The 21177-nt window shown below is 37.8% G+C and overlaps 1 protein-coding gene across 2 annotated transcripts in view; it reads right to left on the reverse strand.

Annotated features, from left to right (window-relative positions):
- The window catches only part of CTNNAL1 (catenin alpha like 1), a 79049-nt gene that overhangs the window by 14985 nt on the left and 42887 nt on the right, over positions 1-21177 (reverse strand). For both annotated transcript variants that reach the window (XM_010365595.2, XM_010365594.2), the window contains exons 10-12: positions 20985-21077; positions 16042-16192; positions 6566-6603 (exon numbers count right to left, since the gene is read on the reverse strand). In XM_010365595.2, the coding sequence (XP_010363897.2) occupies positions 6566-6603; positions 16042-16192; positions 20985-21077 (282 nt within the window). The remainder of the gene's footprint in view (positions 1-6565; positions 6604-16041; positions 16193-20984; positions 21078-21177) is intronic.

The raw sequence follows: 21177 nt of genomic DNA on the forward strand, positions 1-21177 counted from the left end.
CATGGATAGGAAGAATCAATATTGTGAAAATGGCCATACTGCCCAAGGTAATTTATAGATTCAATGCCATCCCCATCAAGCTACCAATGAGTTTCTTCACAGAATTGGAAAAAACGGCTTTAAAGTTCATATGGAACCAAAAAAGAGCCCACATTGCCAAGACAATCCTAAGTCAAAAGGACAAAGCTGGAGGCATCACGCTACCTGACTTCAAACTATACTACAAGGCTACAGTAACCAAAACAGCATGGTACTGGTACCAAAACAGAGCTATAGACCAATGGAACAGAACAGAGTCCTCAGAAATAATACCACACATCTACAGCCATCTAATCTTTGACAAACCTGAGAGAAACAAGAAATGGGGAAAGGATTCCCTATTTAATAAATGGTGCTGGGAAAATTGGCTAGCCATAAGTAGAAAGCTGAAACTGGATCCTTTCCTTACTCCTTATACGAAGATTAATTCAAGATGGATTAGAGACTTAAATGTTAGACCTGATACCATAAAAACCCTAGAAGAAAATCTAGGTAATACCATTCAGGACATAGGCATGGGCAAGGACTTCATGTCTAAAACACCAAAAGCAACGGCAGCAAAAGCCAAAATTGACAAATGGGATCTCATTAAACTAAAGAGCTTCTGCACAGCAAAAGAAACTACCATCAGAGTGAACAGGCAACCTACAGAATGGGAGAAAATTTTTGCAATCTACTCATCTGACAAAGGGCTAATATCCAGAATCTACAAAGAACTCAAACAAATATACAAGAAAAAAACAAACAACCCCATCAAAAAGTGGGCAAAGGATATGAACAGACATTTCTCAAAAGAAGACATTCATACAGCCAACAGACACATGAAAAAATGCTCATCATCACTCGCCATCAGAGAAATGCAAATCAAAACCACAATGAGATACCATCTCACACCAGTTAGAATGGCAATCATTAAAAAGTCAGGAAACAACAGGTGTTGCAGAGGATGTGGAGAAATAGGAACACTTTTACACTGTTGGTGGGATTGTAAACTAGTTCAACCATTATGGAAAGCAGTATGGCAATTCCTCAAGGATCTAGAACTAGATGTACCATATGACCCAGCCATCCCACTACTGGGTATATACCCAAAGGATTATAAATCATGCTGCTATAAAGACACATGCACACGTATGTTTATTGCGGCACTATTCACAATAGCAAAGACTTGGAATCAACCCAAATGTCCATCTGTGACAGACTGGATTAAGAAAATGTGGCACATATACACCATGGAATACTACGCAGCCATAAAAAAAAAAAAAAGGATGAGTTTGCGTCCTTTGTAGGGACATGGATGCAGCTGGAAACCATCATTCTTAGCAAACTATCACAAGAACAGAAAACCGAACACTGCATGTTCTCACTCATAGGTGGGAACTGAACAATGAGATGACTTGGACTCGGGAAGGGGAACATCACACACTGGGGCCTGTCATGGGGAGGGGGGAGGGGGGAGGGATTGTATTGGGAGTTATACCTGATATAAATGATGAATTGATGGGTGCTGACGAGTTGATGGGTGCAGCACACCAACATGGCACAAGTATACATATGTAACAAACCTGCACGTTATGCACATGTACCCTAGAACTTAATGTATAAAAAAAAAAAAAATACATACATAAATAAAATAAAATAAAATATTCAGTATGTAATGACTGAATATTTTACCAATTGCAAATACTCTACTAGTAGGTGAGTTCAGCTTTGAATAGATTGTTAGTTTGAAATCTGGACCCAGAGAAAGCAGGTCAGTGCCCTCTGTGCTCTGTGGCCTCTGTGCTTACAGCTGCTCTCCTCTTTTCACAAGAGCTTCCAGGGACACAAGACAACTTCTGCAGTATTCCTGGAATCCAATTCTTATGCCCCCAAACCTCCCTGGCCTCTCTGTTCAACAAGATTCTTAAAATGCTTACATTATTCTTATGAAATGATATATTAAAATTAGCCACTATATATATATGTAGTTTTCTATACATTCCTCATGTTATGACTGCAGAATTCAATTCGTTTAACTAATTTGCTCTTAGAAGGCTAAATTTCAACACTGTAGTTTCCTTGATATCCCAACTGCTAATCTCATATCCCAAGGTGTAAAGAGATTATACTTAGGATTCTGAATTTAATATGTGAACCAATGTTCAACGGTTCCCTATTTTTGAAAGAGAAAGTTTGTTTTCATGTAAACTATGTGCACCTCAGAGTGTATTTTCCCTAGAAGGGGAGAAAATATTCCATACTAGTTAGTTACCAGGCTAGTCCACTGATGCCAGTGTACTTGAAGAATAGAGTACCAGGACAAATCACACCACCACCAATAGCAATATTTCTTTGAAAAATATATTCTGAAGTTCTCTGAAGCTGATAGCCCACACAGGGGGTTCCTCCAACTCTGCGATCTGGTGAAAGCTCCCATAGTAGAGGCAGGAGTTCCAGAACGGCTAGGGTTTGTAGAGAAAAGGGGGCCAGTAGATGCCAGGAGCCAACTTTTAAAAATGGAAACATGTACTTAAGTCGTATACACTCACAAACACACATCGGGTATGGATTCACATACATGCACACAAAGTATAAATTACAAGAAAACAAAACACTCATGTGTCCACTTAGCTTAAGGAGGAAAATGATCACAAATACTTTAAGGAAAAAGATCTTCCCATACATATAATTTTGTTGCCCTTATTACCATGACTTGTTACTTCTGACCAACTATTCTGTCACTAGTTTCACCACAGAACAAAACAGTCTCATAGGGTTTAGAGCTGCTCATGGAACATAGCCCTTTTGAGATTTTCTAATGATGTTTACTATTAAAGAAATAGGTGAAGTTGAAGGACAGAAAATGAAAATAAAGGAACTCCTGTTGCACACATACACACACACACACACAGAGAAAGAGAGAGAGAGAGAGAGAATAAACAAAATATGACCAATGATCTCTCTGGCTCCTCCTTGAATGGTCACATCATCTTTATCTCCATCCTTGGTCGAGTTGACTATAGGCAATTGAAAAAATATATAAGAAAATAAGGAACACTCTCAAGGTTTTCAGGTTTTATTTTATTTAGAATTTTATACCTTATATTATTCTTTTAAATTTAGTTACATTTTCATTATTTTTATTTTTACTTTTACTAATGATGATTATTATTAAAGTGTTTAATGACGACTGAAAGGTGATTGCCTGAAAAGGTAAATAAACTATCTTAATAATGTAGTCAAGTTTGCCATCTAGTGGTCACCATATTGGAATGCAGTCAGATGCATTCATTTCAGTTACGTAAAGCTAAAGACGTCAGCCCCCTAAATATAAACCCCAGACTCTAACTTTGCTTCCTAAAAGACAGAACTATAATTTTCTAGGAATATAATTAGCTATGCTATCCTCAGCTAAGAAAATGTTTCATGATTCTGAAATGATTTGTTACTAAAGACAAAAATACTATTCAGTTGAATAAAATCTTTGCTCCATTCAACCTGTTAAAAGCTTTGTGATGCCTTTTCTAATTCTCAAAAAATTATTTTGTAGTAACCCTAAGTTATCACACTTACAAAAACAGTAAGTCTATCATTACTTGCTCAAACCCAGTAGGATATTAGCTACAAAACCATCTGTTAGGGTTAAGTTAGCTTAAAATAACAAAAATAGGCAAATTGCTATCCGTACTTTCAAACTGTTCTGACAATAGCTTACGGCACAGAAACTGTTTTCTTTCTTTTTAAGTCACAGAATTAATTTGCAGTATTATGATTGCTTTTTCACCAGTTGCATTCAGTTCCTAATGTTGTATTTCAGTATTAAATACCAGTCCCTTTTCAAAAAATGTACTAATTAAGTTTGGACCATTTTTTGATTTGGGGATTTGATTTATCATTTGTTCTTCCCCTACACCATCAACCATTCCCACTATCACTTCTACAACTCCAGACTTAAGACTTTTATATCTCTCTTCATTGCAAGTTCTCTCTTCTGATACTCACCATCTATTCTTCACCACACTGTTACTATTGATAATCATCAGTAATTTTTCTCTCTTCTCTATTCATTTTCTTTTTATACAAGTTTAAACCTATCCAATACAGTAGCCATTAGGCACACAAGGCTACTGAACATTTAAAATGTGGCTAGTCTGGATTGAGATACACCCTAAGGGTAAAATACACACCAGCGTTTGAAGATTCAGTATGACAAAATGACTGTAAGAAAATTACCCTAATTATATGTTGATTACATGCTTAAGTGATAATATTTGGGATATATTGGATTAAATAAAAGATACTAAATTAACTTCACAAGTTTCTTTTTTAATACGACTACTATAAAATTTTTAATTATATATATGTCTTGATTTATAGTCATCCCTCAGTATGCTCAAGTCCTTTATATAAAATGGCATATTATTTGCATATAACCTATACATATCCTCCCGTATACATTAAATCATCTCTAGATTACTTATAAAACCTAATACAGCCAGGCACGATGGCTCATGCCTGTAATCCCAGCACTTTGGGAAGCCAAGGCGGGTGGATCTCTTCAGGTCAGCCTGGCCAACATGGCAAAACCCTGCCTCTATTAAAAATACAAAAATTAGCCAGGTATGGTGGTGAGTGCCTGTAATCCCAGCTACTTGGGAGGCTAAGGCAGGAGAATCGCTTGAACCTGGGGGGTGGAGGTTGCAGTGAGCCGAGATCACACCATTGCACTCCAGCCTGGGCAACAGAGTGAGACTCCATCTCAAAAAAACAAAACAAAACAACTTAATACAATGTAAATGCTATGTAAATAGTTGTTACACTTTATTTGGCTTTTAAATTGGTATTTTTATCATTATATTGTTATTTTGTATTTTTTTCCCAAATATTTTTGATCTGCGATTGGTGGAATTCACAGATATGGAAACTTCAGATATGGAGGGCCAACTGTATATTTCTATCGATCAATGTTGGGCTAGACAGTAAACTTCACAGTAGCAGAGGCCATGCCTGTCTTTTCCATTGACTCAGCAAATTATCAAATTATTTTCTGAGTATCAAACTTGTGCCAGACAGTCAAGGCAAGGGGAATACCAGACAGTCTAGGCAAGGGGAACAAAATATTTTTTTAAATCCCTACTGTGGAATTTATATTTTAGTGTCTTTTTCATCATTCTTTCATCAAGGCCTAGCAAAATGCCTGGCAAACAGTAGGTGATCAAGAAGTATTTATATTTGTAAAAATATTTTTGTCCCTCCTTGACCTATAATTTGGCCTATTATGAATATTGTGAGCCATCAAAGTGCTCCTTTCTTTGTGATTGAGAAACTGGGTATAATTTTACACTGGGCATAATTTACAAGTCTTTTATTTTTCTCATTTGCTGTCATGATTACTTTCTGCTCAGAAACTACTTCTACATAGGCCATTGTTTTCCTTTACTTCTTAAGTTACAGTTATTAGGACACCTGGTAGTTTCAGAAGAATAGTCCTTCTTGATAATTGATGTTTTTTACTATCATTTCTACTTTCCATATCTATCTTATTCAAAACTATAACTTTCCATAGAATGATCTCTATAAATGAATTGCTAAAGTCATCAAAATGCCACCTGGGTAATATGACTGATGTTAAAATGCTGTCAGCCAGAAGATAGCGATTTTCATTCCTGTCATTATTTTTTATTGTTGTATTGTTATATTTTTTTCAAATATTTTTGATCCACAATTTCCTTTTTTTTTTTTTTTTTTTCCTTTTTTTGAGACAGAGTCTCACTCTGTCAGCCAGGCTGGAGTGCAGTGGCACAATCTCAACTCACTGCAACCTCTGTCTCCCAGGCTCAAGCAATTCTCCTGCCTCAGCCTCCTGAGTAGCTGGGATTGCAAGCATGTGCCACGACGCCTGGCTAATTACAGTAGAGATGGGGTTTCACCATGTTGGCCAGTCTGGTCTCGAACTCCTGACCTCAGGTAATCTGCCCACCTCGGCCTCCCAAGGTGCTAGGATTATAGGCATGAGACACCATGCCCGGCCCACAATTTCCAATATTTTTGACCCCCAAAAGGGATCTTGCGACCACTACTTGGTTAATATACCACTCCGTATCTCTTTCTCTTATGTATGACGTGACATGTTTTCATCTAGGTAGAAAGCATATGAAAGTCCTTAGTTTGCTGAAAGTGATTCCAACATGACTTTGCAAATTAGATCTAAGATTGGAAGAACAAAACAACTTCTGACCTCAGATATGGCTTTTTAATATCTTATTTATTTATTTTTATGACACTATTACTGCGATATGGCTTTTTATTAATCACAAATTATGTTATCTATTCTCTCAAACCCCTAAACCTAAAACAAATATTCAGAGTATAAACCACATCTAGATTGCTACCCAGAATAACAACTCTGAAGTCAACATTAATATCCTAACTTTTTTCTGTCACGTCAATTATTGGTAGTGGAGGAGAGTAGCAACAGGCAACAAGGGCATAATTTGAATTCTGAATAAAAACATTCCAAAATGTACATAATTTTTCTACTTACCATTGGCTTTGGAAGTGAAAGGTAGCCATACTTCTCTCCTACAAATAACACATATAACTTAAAATTTTTTTCTATGAATATATTTTTCTATTATTCACACTTAACTTTTAAAGTATTAATTAAACAAACAGGAATGTTAGTACATTAGTTTTGATAACTTAGTCTATTCATTTCATAAAATTCAGAAATAAAATTGTAATTTGGCTGGTGAACATGAAGACTCTCAACAGCTGCATGTCGAAGGTACCTATGCTGGCCAATCTCCACCTCTCCCAACATAAAGGGAGACAGGCAAATGTCCCACTGACATTTACTGCCACTTACAATCAGTTTCATTTACAGAGTGCTCCTTTTACGGCAGTTTACCTCTAATGAAACCTGATTCCTCTTTTATCAGTACCAGTATCAGCGCTTCTTCCATTGCTGCAAGTACCAGACGAAATAATTTACAACTAACCTCATAATGTATTCTCTCAGTCAGGGAAGAAGAAAACCCTCTGTACAAGATAGGAAGATGAAGTAAAGCAAATAACAGGAGGTTTTTTGGCTGTGAACTGACACATGGCATGAAGCACGATAATGAGGAAAGGAAGGAGATGGGTAATGCCCACATCATCCCTGCCCCATCTATCATCTTTACAACTTCCAGATCCTGAACACAGTCAGGTTACAATGAATGATAGACTTTTTATAAAAGCTGGTCTGTGACATCTGGAGTAAAAATTCAAGACCTACATAGTAATTGCTTCTTGAAGAAAAATTTCTTCTTCAAGGAAAACAAGTATATTCAGCTATAATAGATTGGTTTGAACCATATGAAATTGCTGGTATTCAACCATTTTGAAATTTCATATGGTCCGAACTAATAAAAGTAAACATAATATAAGAGCACTAAATCACACCTTTTCTCATAGAATGACTATTATATGAAATGGGCAAACCTGTTAGTCTCAGAATGGCTTATACAAATATTTAAAATTTCATCTAGAATTTGCTATTAAATGTGGAACCTACTAGCCACATGTGACTATTTAGCACTTGAAATGTGGCTAGTCTGTACTGAGATGTGCTATAAGTGTACAACACATAACAGATTTTGAAGACATAGTACAAGGGGAGAAAAAAAGATGTGAAATATATTAATTTAAAATATTGATTATACATTTAAATGGTATTTTGGATATTTGGGTTAAAAATTATTAAAACAAATTTCACGTTTCTTTTTCATTTTTCTTATGCCAACTAGAATTTTTTTTTCTCTTTTTTTCTTCTTTTTTTTTGAGACAGGGTCTTGCTCTGTCACCCAGGCTGGAAAGTAGTGGTGGAGATCACAGGTTTACTGCAGCCTCAACTTCCTGGACTCAAGTGATCCTCCCACCTTCTGCTTCCTGAGTAGCTGGGACCACAGGCATGTGCCACCAGCTAATTTATTTGTATTTTTTTAAGAGATGAGGTCTCACTATGTTGCCCAGGATGGTCTCAAACTCCTTGGGCTCAAGTGGATCTTCCCGCCTTGGCCTGCCAAAGTGCTGAGATTACAGGCATGAGCCACTGTGCCTAGCCTAGAAAATTTCAAATTACATGTGTGTCTCACATTCTATTTCTCTTGGACAGTGCCTACCTAGAAGAACAACTGTTGCTAAGAGTAAATTAATGGTACTTGAGATTAGCTTTATGATTCAAATCATTTCCTTGTAATATCAAAATTGTAAGGGAATTTTATTAATTAATGGCTTTCTGATCTCAGAATGGTGAGGGGAAAACACTTAAAAAGGAAGAGGCTACTTTCATGCCTTGTCTCTAAGCTCTGATGTAAAAAGTGCCCGATTTAGTTGCAATATTAACAGAAGATAGTCTTCAGGTCGCTCAGAATTTCAAAATTCACCATCTGTCTTAATTCAAAGTCTGAATCCTGTCCATAATATCCTTTAAAAGGTGGTCTTAGCATATTATAAAGAGCACATTAAACGGAAGTAGGAACCCAGGCATGGTGGCTCACGTCTGTATTCTTAGCACTTTAGGAAGCTAAGGCAAGTGGATCACCTGAAGTCAGGAATTCAAGACCAGCCTGGCCAAAATGGTGAAACCTCATCTCTACTAAAAATACAAAAATTAGCCCGGCATGGTGGTGCATGCCTGTAGTCTGTTCTTTTTTCTGTTTTTCGTTTTGTTTTGTTTCAGCCTGGGTGGCAGAGCAAGACTGTCTCAAAAAAACAGAACAAAAAACAGAAGTGGGAAAGTACTAAAAATAAATAAATAAATAATAAAAAAGAATTTTGAAAGGGCACCATCATTACTTAAATGTAATCAGCTACAGGAGTAATCTTGTATTATCTAAGTTAGTAATCCTCTATAGTGCCCATGGCCCTAAAATGTTCATATTTACTCCCACAAGTTGGGGCAAAACCAACTGTTTCAGTATCTCTTATATCTCTAAGATACCACAGAGTTAAAGAAAGTAGAATGTATAAATAAATGCACTGAGAAATAAATCCAGTGAAAAGAAAGCTTTTATGTAATCTGGTTTGCTACCACTTTCATCCACCTAGTAGTATTTATCACTTGATAGTTCTAATCCCTCTGGTCCTCTTACAGATACTTTGTTTTGCTTCCTATTCCCATCCTTCAGTTAGACTCAGAATGATTTATACGAATTTGAGGATAATTGCAAAATTGATCATTTTTTCAGATAGGCCTCCTCCACATACTATGCAGGTAAGATTCTTCTTTCCCCCGGTTCCAACAGAAACCAAACAAGTTGACAATAACACAAGAAAAAACAATCTAATTATCTAATCAAAATAATCTAACAGAGATCTAAATTACAGTTAATTATAGACACTATTTCCCACTTTTTTTTTTTTTTTTTTTGAGACAGAGTCTCACTCTGTCGCCCAGGCTGAAGTACAGTGGTGCAATCTCAGCTCACTGCAATCTCCACCTCCTGGGTTCAAGCGATTCTCGTGCCTCAGCCTCCCGAGTAGCTGAAACTACAGGTGCACGCCACCATGCTCGGCTAATTACAGATGTTATTTCCATGTGCGTCTAATTATTGCCATTGATTCTAAGCAGGAAAAAAAAAAAAAAAAAAGAATAAACTGGCTCAGCCAGGCACGGCGGCTCATGTTCATAATCCCAGTACTTCGGGAGGCCAGTGCGGAAGGGTTACCTGAGGCAAAGAGTTCAAGACCAGCCTGAGTAGGCTGGGTGCGGTGGCTCACGCCTGTAATCCCAGCACTTTGGGAGGCCAAGGCTGGTGGATTACGAGGTCAGAAGATCAAGACCATCCTGGCTAACACGGTGAAACTCTGTCTCTACTAAAAATACAAAAAAAAAAAAAAATTAGCCAGGCGTGGTGGTGGGCGCCTGTAGTCCCAGCTACTCGGCAGGCTGAGGCAGGAGAATGGCGTGAACCCAAGAGGCAGAGCTTGCAGTGAGCCAAGATCACACCACAGCACTCCAGCCTGGGTGACAGGGTGAGACTCGATATCAAAAAAAAAAAAAAAAAAGACTAGCCTGGGTAACACAGCAAGACTCCCATCTCTGGGGAAAAAAAAAATTTATCCGGGTATGGTGGCCAGCACCTGTAGTTCTAGATATGTGGGAGGATCCCTTGAACCCAGGAGTTTGAGGCTGCAGTGAGCTATGATCACACCACTGCACACCAGCCTGGGTGACAAAGTGAGACCCTGTCTCTAAAATATAACAATAATAATAAAATAAACTGGCTAAATTATGTTTAGCTGTTATATCAAAGAAGTAGCATAAACAAACTCTATCATATTATAAACATTAAAAATAGTTGGAAAAACAGGACTATTTGGAGAAAATATACTTAGTACAGATTTGATATATAGAATTGTCTTCAAAGCACTGTCCTCAATGAGGTGTTGTATGTTTAATACTCCCTAAATCCTGTTTAGTCAACACTACAATTGTGCCATCTTCTGAGTTTATACCTTCATATAAATTAAGTTCGCAATTAAGTTCAAAGGCCTTCTCATCTTAAGGGAGCACTACAATTATTTCTTATGAAAACCTAATTGAGAAATGTTCTGTTACAATATATAGAACCTTTCTGTATATTTACAAAATAAAGCTAATTGCCCAAGAATGGAAAAGCCTTATTATTTCACTGAAAATGTGCTAAATTATCCCTGATTCACATTTCTTATAATTCGCTATCTTTAGTTCTGGAGGCACTCTATATGGTATGATCAATTAAAAACTTAACGTCCCCAGACCCACTTAAAATTAATCCCTGACCACTAAAGGATAGGCAGCTTATCAGCTAAACTCAGGAGCAGGAATGAGGTATTCTAATCTAAACCCAGCTATCATCCTCCAACTCCTCCCTCTCCCTCACCTCTATATTCAATTGACCGATAAACTCTACCAATATTAGTTTTTAAATTCTTCTTAAATTAGTCCCCTTATCTTCATCTTGACTATCATCACCCTAGTGTAGGCCATCATCTCTTCCCTGGACAGATGACCCCCTTGTTGCAGGCTCCTACCATCCCCAAATAAACTCATCTTTACCCATGAACATGTTTATCTTCCTGTGCCCCCATTTTAAGTGGCATCCAATCTGCCAAACGATAATGTAAGTGCAGGGCTATGAAATAGGGCTACCAGGAAAATGAGAAGAGTAGTTACAGAACTGAAAACCAAATTAAGATTCTTGGCAGGATCCTTGATTAAAAAAAAAAAAAAAGTGGTTTATGAAGGTACGCCATCCATGATCATAACTGCCCTACATAGTTTAGTTAGAGCTGCATCTCTATAAACTGAAGTGTAGTCATATTTACTCCGAAATGATTCAAATAGAACAAAGGGAATTCAGCTTCCTTAAAGGACGGATAGAGACTACAACCTCTGAGATAAGGCTTTTTTCTGACATTTATTGTCCAAAATAATCTCAAATTCTAAACTGACACATATTCACCACTAAGGAAAAGTGGAGTCTTTTAGGTCTGGTCCCTTCTAATACAAGGGCCATGGCCTCCCTGGAGGTTTGGGTGAGAAGGCAGAATGGGATGAAAGCAGAAGACAGGAAGACAAGTATTGATTTTTACCTTCTTGAAACAATCCCAGGAGGTCCTTGTGTGAAATTTAAGTGGCTGGGGTTAAGGTGAACAATGACCTAGCTCTCAGACTAACTTTTAGCATGTGAACACTAAAGCCTCCCTCTTATTGCTTAGTGTGATGTTTACCACTTAGTTGGATGGTTAAATGATACTTACAAGTGTGTCTAGTAGTTTGCCAATCACAGGAGTCAAGTTATGCAGAGCAGAACTAAGGTGGCTAGAATACGGCAACGCCTTTTCAACAATAGTCATAACAGGAGTTATAACAGCAGCAAAGATAAATCAGGACCTGAAGAATACACCTTTGTATGAAAGTAGGGGGCAGGTGCAAGGTAATGGGCAGGTTTGTCATACCAACCATGCATAACAGGAAGAACAACACTGTGACACTGGACTAAGTTCAGTCAGTAATGGTTAACCCAGAGTTGGACTTCTTTGAGGAAAAAGCTATGCTCATGAGGTTCATGATAAAAATCAGGACAAATAAAGGCAGTAAGCACAATCAACCAACTCCATCTCAATGAACCCTACATAAACCCTTTCTGAACAGAGAGGCACTTTCCCAGCGAAACAATAGGTGTCCCATTGACTAAAGACTGAGGAGTTTCCCACATAAGAAGGAACTTCTGTTCCATCCTTAGAAAGTTTGGGTAATGCTGATTTTTTGAACATAAGTTAACTGAACCTAAAGAAGAGATTATTTACATAATATCCAGCTTGAAAGTAAAAGAAACCACAGTGCTCATGTAGTCTGAAAACAGGTATAGGGTGTGCAAGCACTATGACACATTATTTCATTTCTGTCCATTGAAATAAAGAAACAAACTCAAAATGGCAGGTAAAGTGCCCGGGATTCCATTACTAACAGATTGTTTTATCTCTTCTGTAACTTAGCCGGCCTCAGCCAGTAAGTGGGCCAACCAAAACAAGAATCCAGTCATTACTTGTTCCTTGCTCTGTACTTCCTGGGATCTCTCAGTCATTTCTGGAATAGCTTTGGGAGGGAAAAAAGCAGAACTCAGAGCTGCAGTCTGAGCATTTTTCACAGAATTGGTTCATTCTCGTTAGAAAACTTTAGGATTGGAGTGGAGTTTAACTGCTTGAGTAATGGAGTATGGGTAGTTAATAAAATTTCATCTTTGGCATCATTCAAACCTCAGTAAGGGTCCCAGCTCCTGTAGTTTACTCACTGTGGGATACTTTGAGCCTCAGTTTCATCATACGTAAAATGTGGAAATAATACCTGTCTCCAGGTTACTGAGAGGATTAAATGAGAAAATGGACATCCAGTACTTATGAAAGTACCTGGAACCCAGTAAATTCTCAATAGATGGCAGCTACTGTTATTTTTATGGTTATAATAGTCATAGACCCCTGAAGGATCATGTTTACAATGTTACCCACACAGACCCTAGTAGCCTGTGGCTTTTACTTTTCCTTAAACTTCCCTAGCTATTTTTTTTAAAGAGCCTAACTTTGGTAGAAGAAAGGCAAATCTCGGAGACAGAAAAGGAGAACACTGAATTAATGTTGCATTAGATGTCCAGTGAGAGGAATCTTTCAGAGGGTGTCAATTCACTATTGGAGAAGGGATGAGCTTCATTTGTACAAAGAAGCGAGGAATTTACCTTTACTTTTGCAGATCTAGAGATTATCTATGGTGGGGCCAGACAGGCTAGTCCTCCCTAGAGTAGAGTAGAAAGGACATAGGGAGAGAGGGATGCCAGAAAGTCGGAGAGACTGAGGTTAAGGAAGAGAAATCGGACCTACTGTTTTCTCATAAACTACTTAGTTTTACTGCAAGGTAACAGTGGTCATGATGCTGAGGCTGATAGAGGTAACATTTGTTGAGAATTTACTGTGATTTAACTTATTTAATCTTCACACTTACCATATTAGGTAGTTTTGTCATCATTACCCTCATTTTGCAGATGTAAAACTTGAAGCACAGAGAGATTAAGTTAGGAAATAGCAGAGGCAGGATTGGAACCTAGGCTGTCCACTTCAGAACCTGGATTTCAACTTCTACCCAATTCTATCCCTAACATGAGATTGGCACTCAGATCTCAGAGGAAGGAAGAGACCTCTTGATGGAAAATGCACCTTGGGTTTGTTTTCTGTTTTAAGGGAAAAAAATTACTTATACTTATAGAAAGAAACCCCCCTTGCCAAGCTTATCAACTTTTAATTGCTACTCAGAACATCGCCTGGGATTAAGGCAGAGAATAACTGTTGAATGACTGCTCTTTCTTGAGAGGGGGGAAAAGGCTGTTATAACTCCTTTTCTTACAGAAATAAAAGATAAAAGATAGACCAAAATGCTGGTCGAACAGCCTGGTTGAGAAACTGTGAGGATCTTAAACACAAAGAGGAAGGGGGCTCAGGCCCTTGGTCAAGAAGACTAGAACCATGTCCGTTTCAGATGATAATGAACTCATTGGCCTAGGGACACGGAAGAAGTACAAGTAATGAAAAGTCAGCAATGGCCCATGTTTACATGAATGAAAACAAAAACCTATTCAGCACTGAAAACAGTATAGGAGAAACCTGTACTACGCTTAACGGCATTCTGGTAAAGAGGAGAAGCAGCTGGCCAGGCTTGACGCCATATTCTTTTCAGAATGGCTGCAGGTATTAGTAAAGCTTCTCACAGTGCACGTGGAACACATTTACAAGTATACAGAGTCAGTCACATGCCAGAAAAACAGCCATCCTGTGGCACTCCTCCAGCCTCCCTATTTTCATGAGCTGATGACAACTGATAAAGCCAGAAGACAATATTCCTCTGGCCTTTAAAGAGAGCCAGGCAGAATAAAAACACAGTGCAGGGTATATTCTATGCCCAGAAGTTGAAAGTACACTAACTTCAGGTAGTGCTCACAAAAGACTTTTAGAGCTGACAGGTCACTGAGATCACTCAGTCTAAGACTTTCATTATTGAGCCAAGGACACTTGGGCCGGGAGCAGGGAACAGCTAGCCTAACACCAGATGGAGAAAGAGCTGGGCCTTACAGATACTCCAGGATAACCTACACCAGGTATCTTATCACCACAGCAAGCCACTTCTCTTCATTTCCCAACAGTCCCTAAGGCTAAGTGACCACTCTTCCTTTTAAAGGTGGATCAATTATATCATTTACCTTTTTATACTGAAATTTGGCTCATATAAAAATCTATGTAACTATAAATATGTTACAATGATATGCCATTTAACTATCACAGAAATTTTTAAATATGGAAGCATGGTAAACATTTATCATACTTTCCAAATGTTACAGCTATAATTCTATTATGTCCTGATTTTAAGCAAATTAACATTTATCCTAAATAAGTATTTTTAAAATATGAAATGTTTAAATGGGCATACTCAGTAAAAAATATGTAACGATATAATAACTTTAAATGACATTTTATTTAAAAAATAAGCAAGCTTTGACACTACAGAAGCCATTTGAAGAGAAAAAATACAAACATGTAAACATAAATAACAGGACACAGTACAATGGGAAATAAACAAAACTTCCACTCAATATTAAAATAAAGAGTAAAAATGATGCCTTCCTATACATTGTATGGTGCTATTCTACATGTTGTAGAAATACCAATGAACTTACCCACCACAGGCAATATTCCAAGATTATGTAGTCATCAAGGAAAGAGATTCCATCCAAGTAGAAGGAAAGCAATTCAAAAATCAAATAACTACATTCATTTCATTATTAAGTTAGTAGAATTAAAACAGAGAATTACTGCATTATAAAAGAGCTGTTATATTATAACTAAAAAACAATTTAGAAGAAGTAAATGACAATTTCAATAGGAAAACTAGAATGTTAATATTAATTCAGAGATCTACTACACTGTTTTTGTTTTGTTTTGTCTTGTTTTTGAGACAGAGTCTTGCTCTGTCGCCCAGGCTGGAGTACAGTGGCGCCATCTCAGCTCACTGCAACTTCCGCCTACTGGGTTCAAGTGATTCTCATGTCTCAGCTGTAGTAGCTGGGATTACAGGCACACATCAACACATTTGGCTAATTTTTGTATTTTTAGTAGAGACAGGGTTTCACCATGTTGGCCAGGCTGGTCTCGAACTCCTGACTTCAAAGTGATCCACCTGCCTCGGCCTCCCAAAGCACTGGGATTACAAGCGTGAGCCACCACACCTGGCCTACTATACTGTTGTACAACAAACTTTACTGCTTGGATACTAAAATAAAGGAGGATAAAATAATATTTTTGTAATTTTTTGTGAACAATATTTTACTACAAAAATAACCCAGCAGGGTTACAACAAGAATTCATTTGCAGTTGAGGTTTGGCATTAAAAAAACTAACAAGAGTTACATTAAAATAATAACACATTTCATTATGTGGAGAGTTTCTCACCTCGTCTTCCTTCAAACACATCACTGATTTCTCTTAGCAGTGTTGACATGTCACTAATTTGGGATTCCCAAGCTTCACAAAACACATCTAGGTTTTCTTTCGCAATTTTACTAGATGGATGCAATGTCAATGTTTCAGCAGCAGAAATTATCTAAAGAAACACAATATACACCTGTGTGAATTTCAAAATCTTAGCCCTCAGAATAACTTTGGAGACCAAAGGTAAGTAAGTCTGCTGTTCAATTCAAGTCAATAAACAACTATGAAGTAATTTCTATACACAAGCTCCATGTTGGGCAATATGAAGATACACAGTAGGACAAAATTTGCTGTTTCTTATAATCTGACCTGCAGATAAATAGTATGCATTATTATATACAAACCTGCATTCAGGGAGCAATTCTCTTCATTCCAGTAAAACTGTTTGAACAAAGTTGTTCCCAAATAATAATCCAAAGAGTTATACTCAGACCATAAAAAGTGTACTGTATACAGAGAGCAAAGGTAGCAATAATAGTGGTGGTTGTAACAGCAGTGTTAGTAGTAGGAAAGGTAGTGATAATAATAAGTAACATATATATATACACCCATAAGTACTTGGTAGATACATGCTTGAGATACTGTGTTTGGTGTTTGAGATATATTAATACATTAAAATCCCCCAAAATATACAAATAAAATACTACTTTTCCCAAATAAGCATTGTTCCCATCTTTCAGCTAGAAAAGTTGAAGCTCAGAGATACCCAGTAACTTATGCCAGATCCTATTACAAGTATATACAGAGTTGACATCTAAACTCAGATCTACCTGATTCAAGTTCAGGCTCTTTCCATCACATCACACTGCCTCTAACAAAACACTTGTAAAGAGGGCAGAAATCATCCTGGTACTTTTACGTACCACCACATGGGCTAAATAAATGTGTTGAATAAATAAATGAATTGTTGCAGAGACTGCTATGTTTTCATCAAAATCTGTTTGTCTTCCCTCTGGATACACAGGAATATTACATTTCCCAGCCTCCCTAGTGAAGACGTAAGGCCAAGAGACCGAGTTCCGTTCCCACTTGAATATGGGTCACCACTTCCATCATAACTGATCCAAACCTCCCTCATGCCCCTCAGTGCTCTCTCCCTTCCACATCTGATGGTTCAGTGCACAGGATCCAGTAGGGACTCTGAGGTCCTAAGGGCTAACGAGGCACAAAATGAAAGGAGACCAGATTGCGAAGAGGGAAAAAGACATACCATTAATCAGGACTTAATACAAGTGAGAAATAAACTGCTATTATATTAAGCCTGAGATTTTGGCATTTGGGATTTTATTTAGTGTCAGCTACTACCTGAATGAATTAATGAATCAATTCACATTTTATCTTTCATATAATAATCACTCTCTAACACAAAGGACTTGAATGGATGCTAATTGTAATATAGGCAGAAAATAGATGGCTGGGTTGAGTCTTCACACACCTCCTGACCTGACATTCAATAGAAATTAAACTTTAACTTCTACCTCAAAATAGAAGCCATCGACCAGACCAACCTACTGAAATCTCCTGATGGCCCATTAAATAAAATACACACACAAAAAAAGATCCAGGAGCTAGGAATTCAGAGTTCAGTCTTGATATATTCACAGCAGATCCTTCTACCACTTTCACCTTCTATTCATGACAACAGTGATTGATTCTTTCTACCTTCTTGTTTCACAGACTGGGGATATTATATCAAACACTCATCCAGTAAGCAGTATTTTAGAGAATCCACTATGTGTAAAAATAATACTAGGTGCTGGGGATAAGGTGATAAATAAGAAGATAAAAGCCCTCTATTATGAAGCTTATACTCTAGTGGGGATTTGGTACAATAAACAAGCACACAATTAAAATATTATCAATTATGATAAGTGCTATGAAGGAAATTAACAGGACAATGTGATAGAGATGCCCATTACTAACAAGTGATGTTGCTGTTCCACGGAGTTGATTATATAAGATTATTCACACACACATACATATACAACTAACACGACTATTCATTCACCTACTACATACTGGTAGGCACTGTGCCCACATTCCAGGTGCTGGGGAAACAGCTGTGAATGAAACAGATAAATGTCCCTGGCATCATGGGACTTACCTTATAATAAGCAGTGGGGAGAGACACAATTAAAATAAATTATAAAATATTTTAGAAGGGAATAAAAAATATGTATCAAAATAAAGGGTGAGAACGATGGAGGGCTTTAGGTGGTCACCGTATTTTAAGTTAGAGGGTCACTGAAAAGGTAAGGGAGCTACAGGGAAATCGAGGGGCAGTCATTTGGGATGAGGCAGAAACATTTCTGGAGTGTTCGAGGAATAGCAAGTAAGCCAGAGGAACAGACTGACACGAGCAAGAGGAAGGTGGCCAGTGGCCATGTAATGGATAAGCATAGATGGTAAGGACTGGATTTTCTTCTGAGTGAGAAAGTCACTGGAGAACTTATAGAAGATTAATATGATCAGGGCCATGTTAGCTAATATATTAATAGTTGGTTCCTTCGAATGAATTACAACTAGGTGCTCCTCCCTCTGGGGTGGGCATAGTGTCAAAGGCACGGCACTTGCCAAACAGATGGCAGTGTTATAAGAACAAGGTTCCCCTCTTCGGGGAAAGCAGGAACATAACTTGCCATGGACTACAGGCTAGATTTCGGCATTGCTCTCCTCTCAACTAGTGTACAAACTGTTCAGTTGTTCCCTCAGTATGTCTAACATTTTAAAGGAAGTATAAAAATAACATTGCCAAAGCAGAGATATCCAGAAATAAATTATCCCAGAGGCATGCTCAATGTCCTTAAATTATCCTTTTGTGAGGCAGATGGCAAAGACTAGGAGTGGAAGCTGAGGCTTTGGGAACAGAAAAAGCTTCTCAAGTTATACAGGTTATTAACAACAGGCTCTGCCACTATCCTAGGGAAGAAAATAGGACTATTCCTAATATCTCTGCTGCAATAGAAACAATAAACCAAAAATCGCAACCAGATGGCAAGCAGGGCCTGAGGATAGGAGCAACAACTGATTGCATATGGCAGGAGAGTCAAGCCCTCCAGTTATATTGGAATCCATTCGCAGCCAAGGCAAGAAGAGTGACTCCCATGCCAATATTGAAGACACAGTTTCTCCCAGTAAACATGTCCCCTGGTTGTAATAAAGTGTACAGCAGATAATCATTGTGGAGGTTCATTCATATAATTCCTGCTTTCATGATAAGCCTTTTACACTGTTCTCTACAGGAGAGCATGAGATCATCCCTCCAACATCCAACATGATTCTCCTAGAGGGCACAAACCATCATTGAGTCTAGGTCACTTGTACTGTGTTCAGCTATAAATCAAAGATCCAGGGACTCAACCTCTACTGCCCAATATTTCAAGTTAGGAGGAATCCTTTTGGCTGACAGTAAATAAATGAATATAAATAAAGTATAAATTAAAATATAAATAAAAGAACACCTGCAAAACTTTATTGTAGAGCTTAGACTCTAAAAAAGAAGGAAACAGCTGGGTACGGTGGCTCATGCCTGTAATCCCAGCACTTTGGGAGGCTGAGGCAGGGAGATCACAAGGTCAGGGGTTTGAGACCAACCTGACCAACACGGTGAAACCCTGTCTCTACTAAAAATTAAAAAATTAGCCAGGTGTGGTGGCAAATGCCTGTAATCCCAGCTACTTAGGAGGCTGAGGCAGGAGAATCGCTTGAGCCTGGGAGGCAGAGGTTGCAGCGAGCCGAGATCACACCACTGCACTCTAGCCTGGGCGACAGAGCGAGACTCCGTCTCAAAAAAATAAAAAAAGGAGGAAGCTCTGTCTTTAAACACTTTCCCTTAGATTAATTTGACAGGAACAGTATTAAATGAGACGATCAGTTTTAAAAGAGCTTTTGAAGATTATAGGGAGAAATGTTACCTCTACTATAGAAAATCCAGAAAAAAAACCCTAGCTACACAAGGATATTGTCATACAGATATTTTCATATGTATATACATTCTCTATACATATGAAATTATGGAAATAATTTGTATACATACAAATCTGTACCCTACTTTTTTCATTTAACATTGAACAGAACATTCTTTCAGTGGTTGCTAATTCTGGTTATCATAATTATTATTTTAACACTATAATATACTATTTGCCTAATTTAAGATAGTTATTTTGCTTCTGATTGGATCTTTTTTTTTCCCCAGATATAGACACTTGCTCTGTCGCCCAGCCTGGTGTACAGTGACACAATCATAGCTCACTACAGCTTCAAACTCCTGGATTCAAGCTATCCCCCTGCCTCAGCCTCCTGAGCAGCTAGGACTACAGGTATGCACCACTGCGCACGGGTAATTTTTATTTTTTGCAGAGACAGGGTCTTGCTGTGTGACCCAGGGTAGTCTCAAACTCCTGTACTCAAGCGATCCTCCTACATCAGCCTCGCAAAGTGCTGGGTTACAGGTGTTAGCCACCATGCCTGGTCCCAATTGAATCTTACAAGTAATGTCATAACATCGTTTTGTTTGTGTCTTAGTCTCATGTCCTAAGTATTACCATGAAACGTATTTGAATATTAGGTTGAAATGTGAGTATTACATAACATATGGCTTCTTATGTCATGATAACTTAATCTCCAAACATGTTATAACAAGTGCATTGTAAACAGCTTCCTTTAAAATAGATGTAAACTAGAGTATTAGTTAAATGAACCAGTCTCCAATTTGGCAGATGACCAGCTCCAATGGAAGGTTAGCCATGTTCTGGCACACTACCAACAGAAATTCCATTATCTTTCTTTCTCTACGTAGATTTGGACTTTAGTTACAAAGAACCATTTATAGCTTCCATCCACACAATTTCTTACAACACTCAGATAGGACACAATACAGAAGGAGCAATCTGCTATTATCATACCTGTTGGCCAGTCACCTGAAATGTCTCCTCTGCATGTATACAGGTTATTTCCATAGGTTCTGTCCCAGATATGTGTCGTAACAATCGACAGGTCTACAAGAAAACATGTCTACAGTTAACTTTCACATCCTCATCCTCCACAATACATAGTATCATTTTACAATTAAAAAGAAAATTTTACAAATAAAATTTC

Source organism: Rhinopithecus roxellana, chromosome 16 (genome assembly GCF_007565055.1).
Source record: "Rhinopithecus roxellana isolate Shanxi Qingling chromosome 16, ASM756505v1, whole genome shotgun sequence".
Lineage (NCBI taxonomy): Eukaryota > Metazoa > Chordata > Mammalia > Primates > Cercopithecidae > Rhinopithecus > Rhinopithecus roxellana.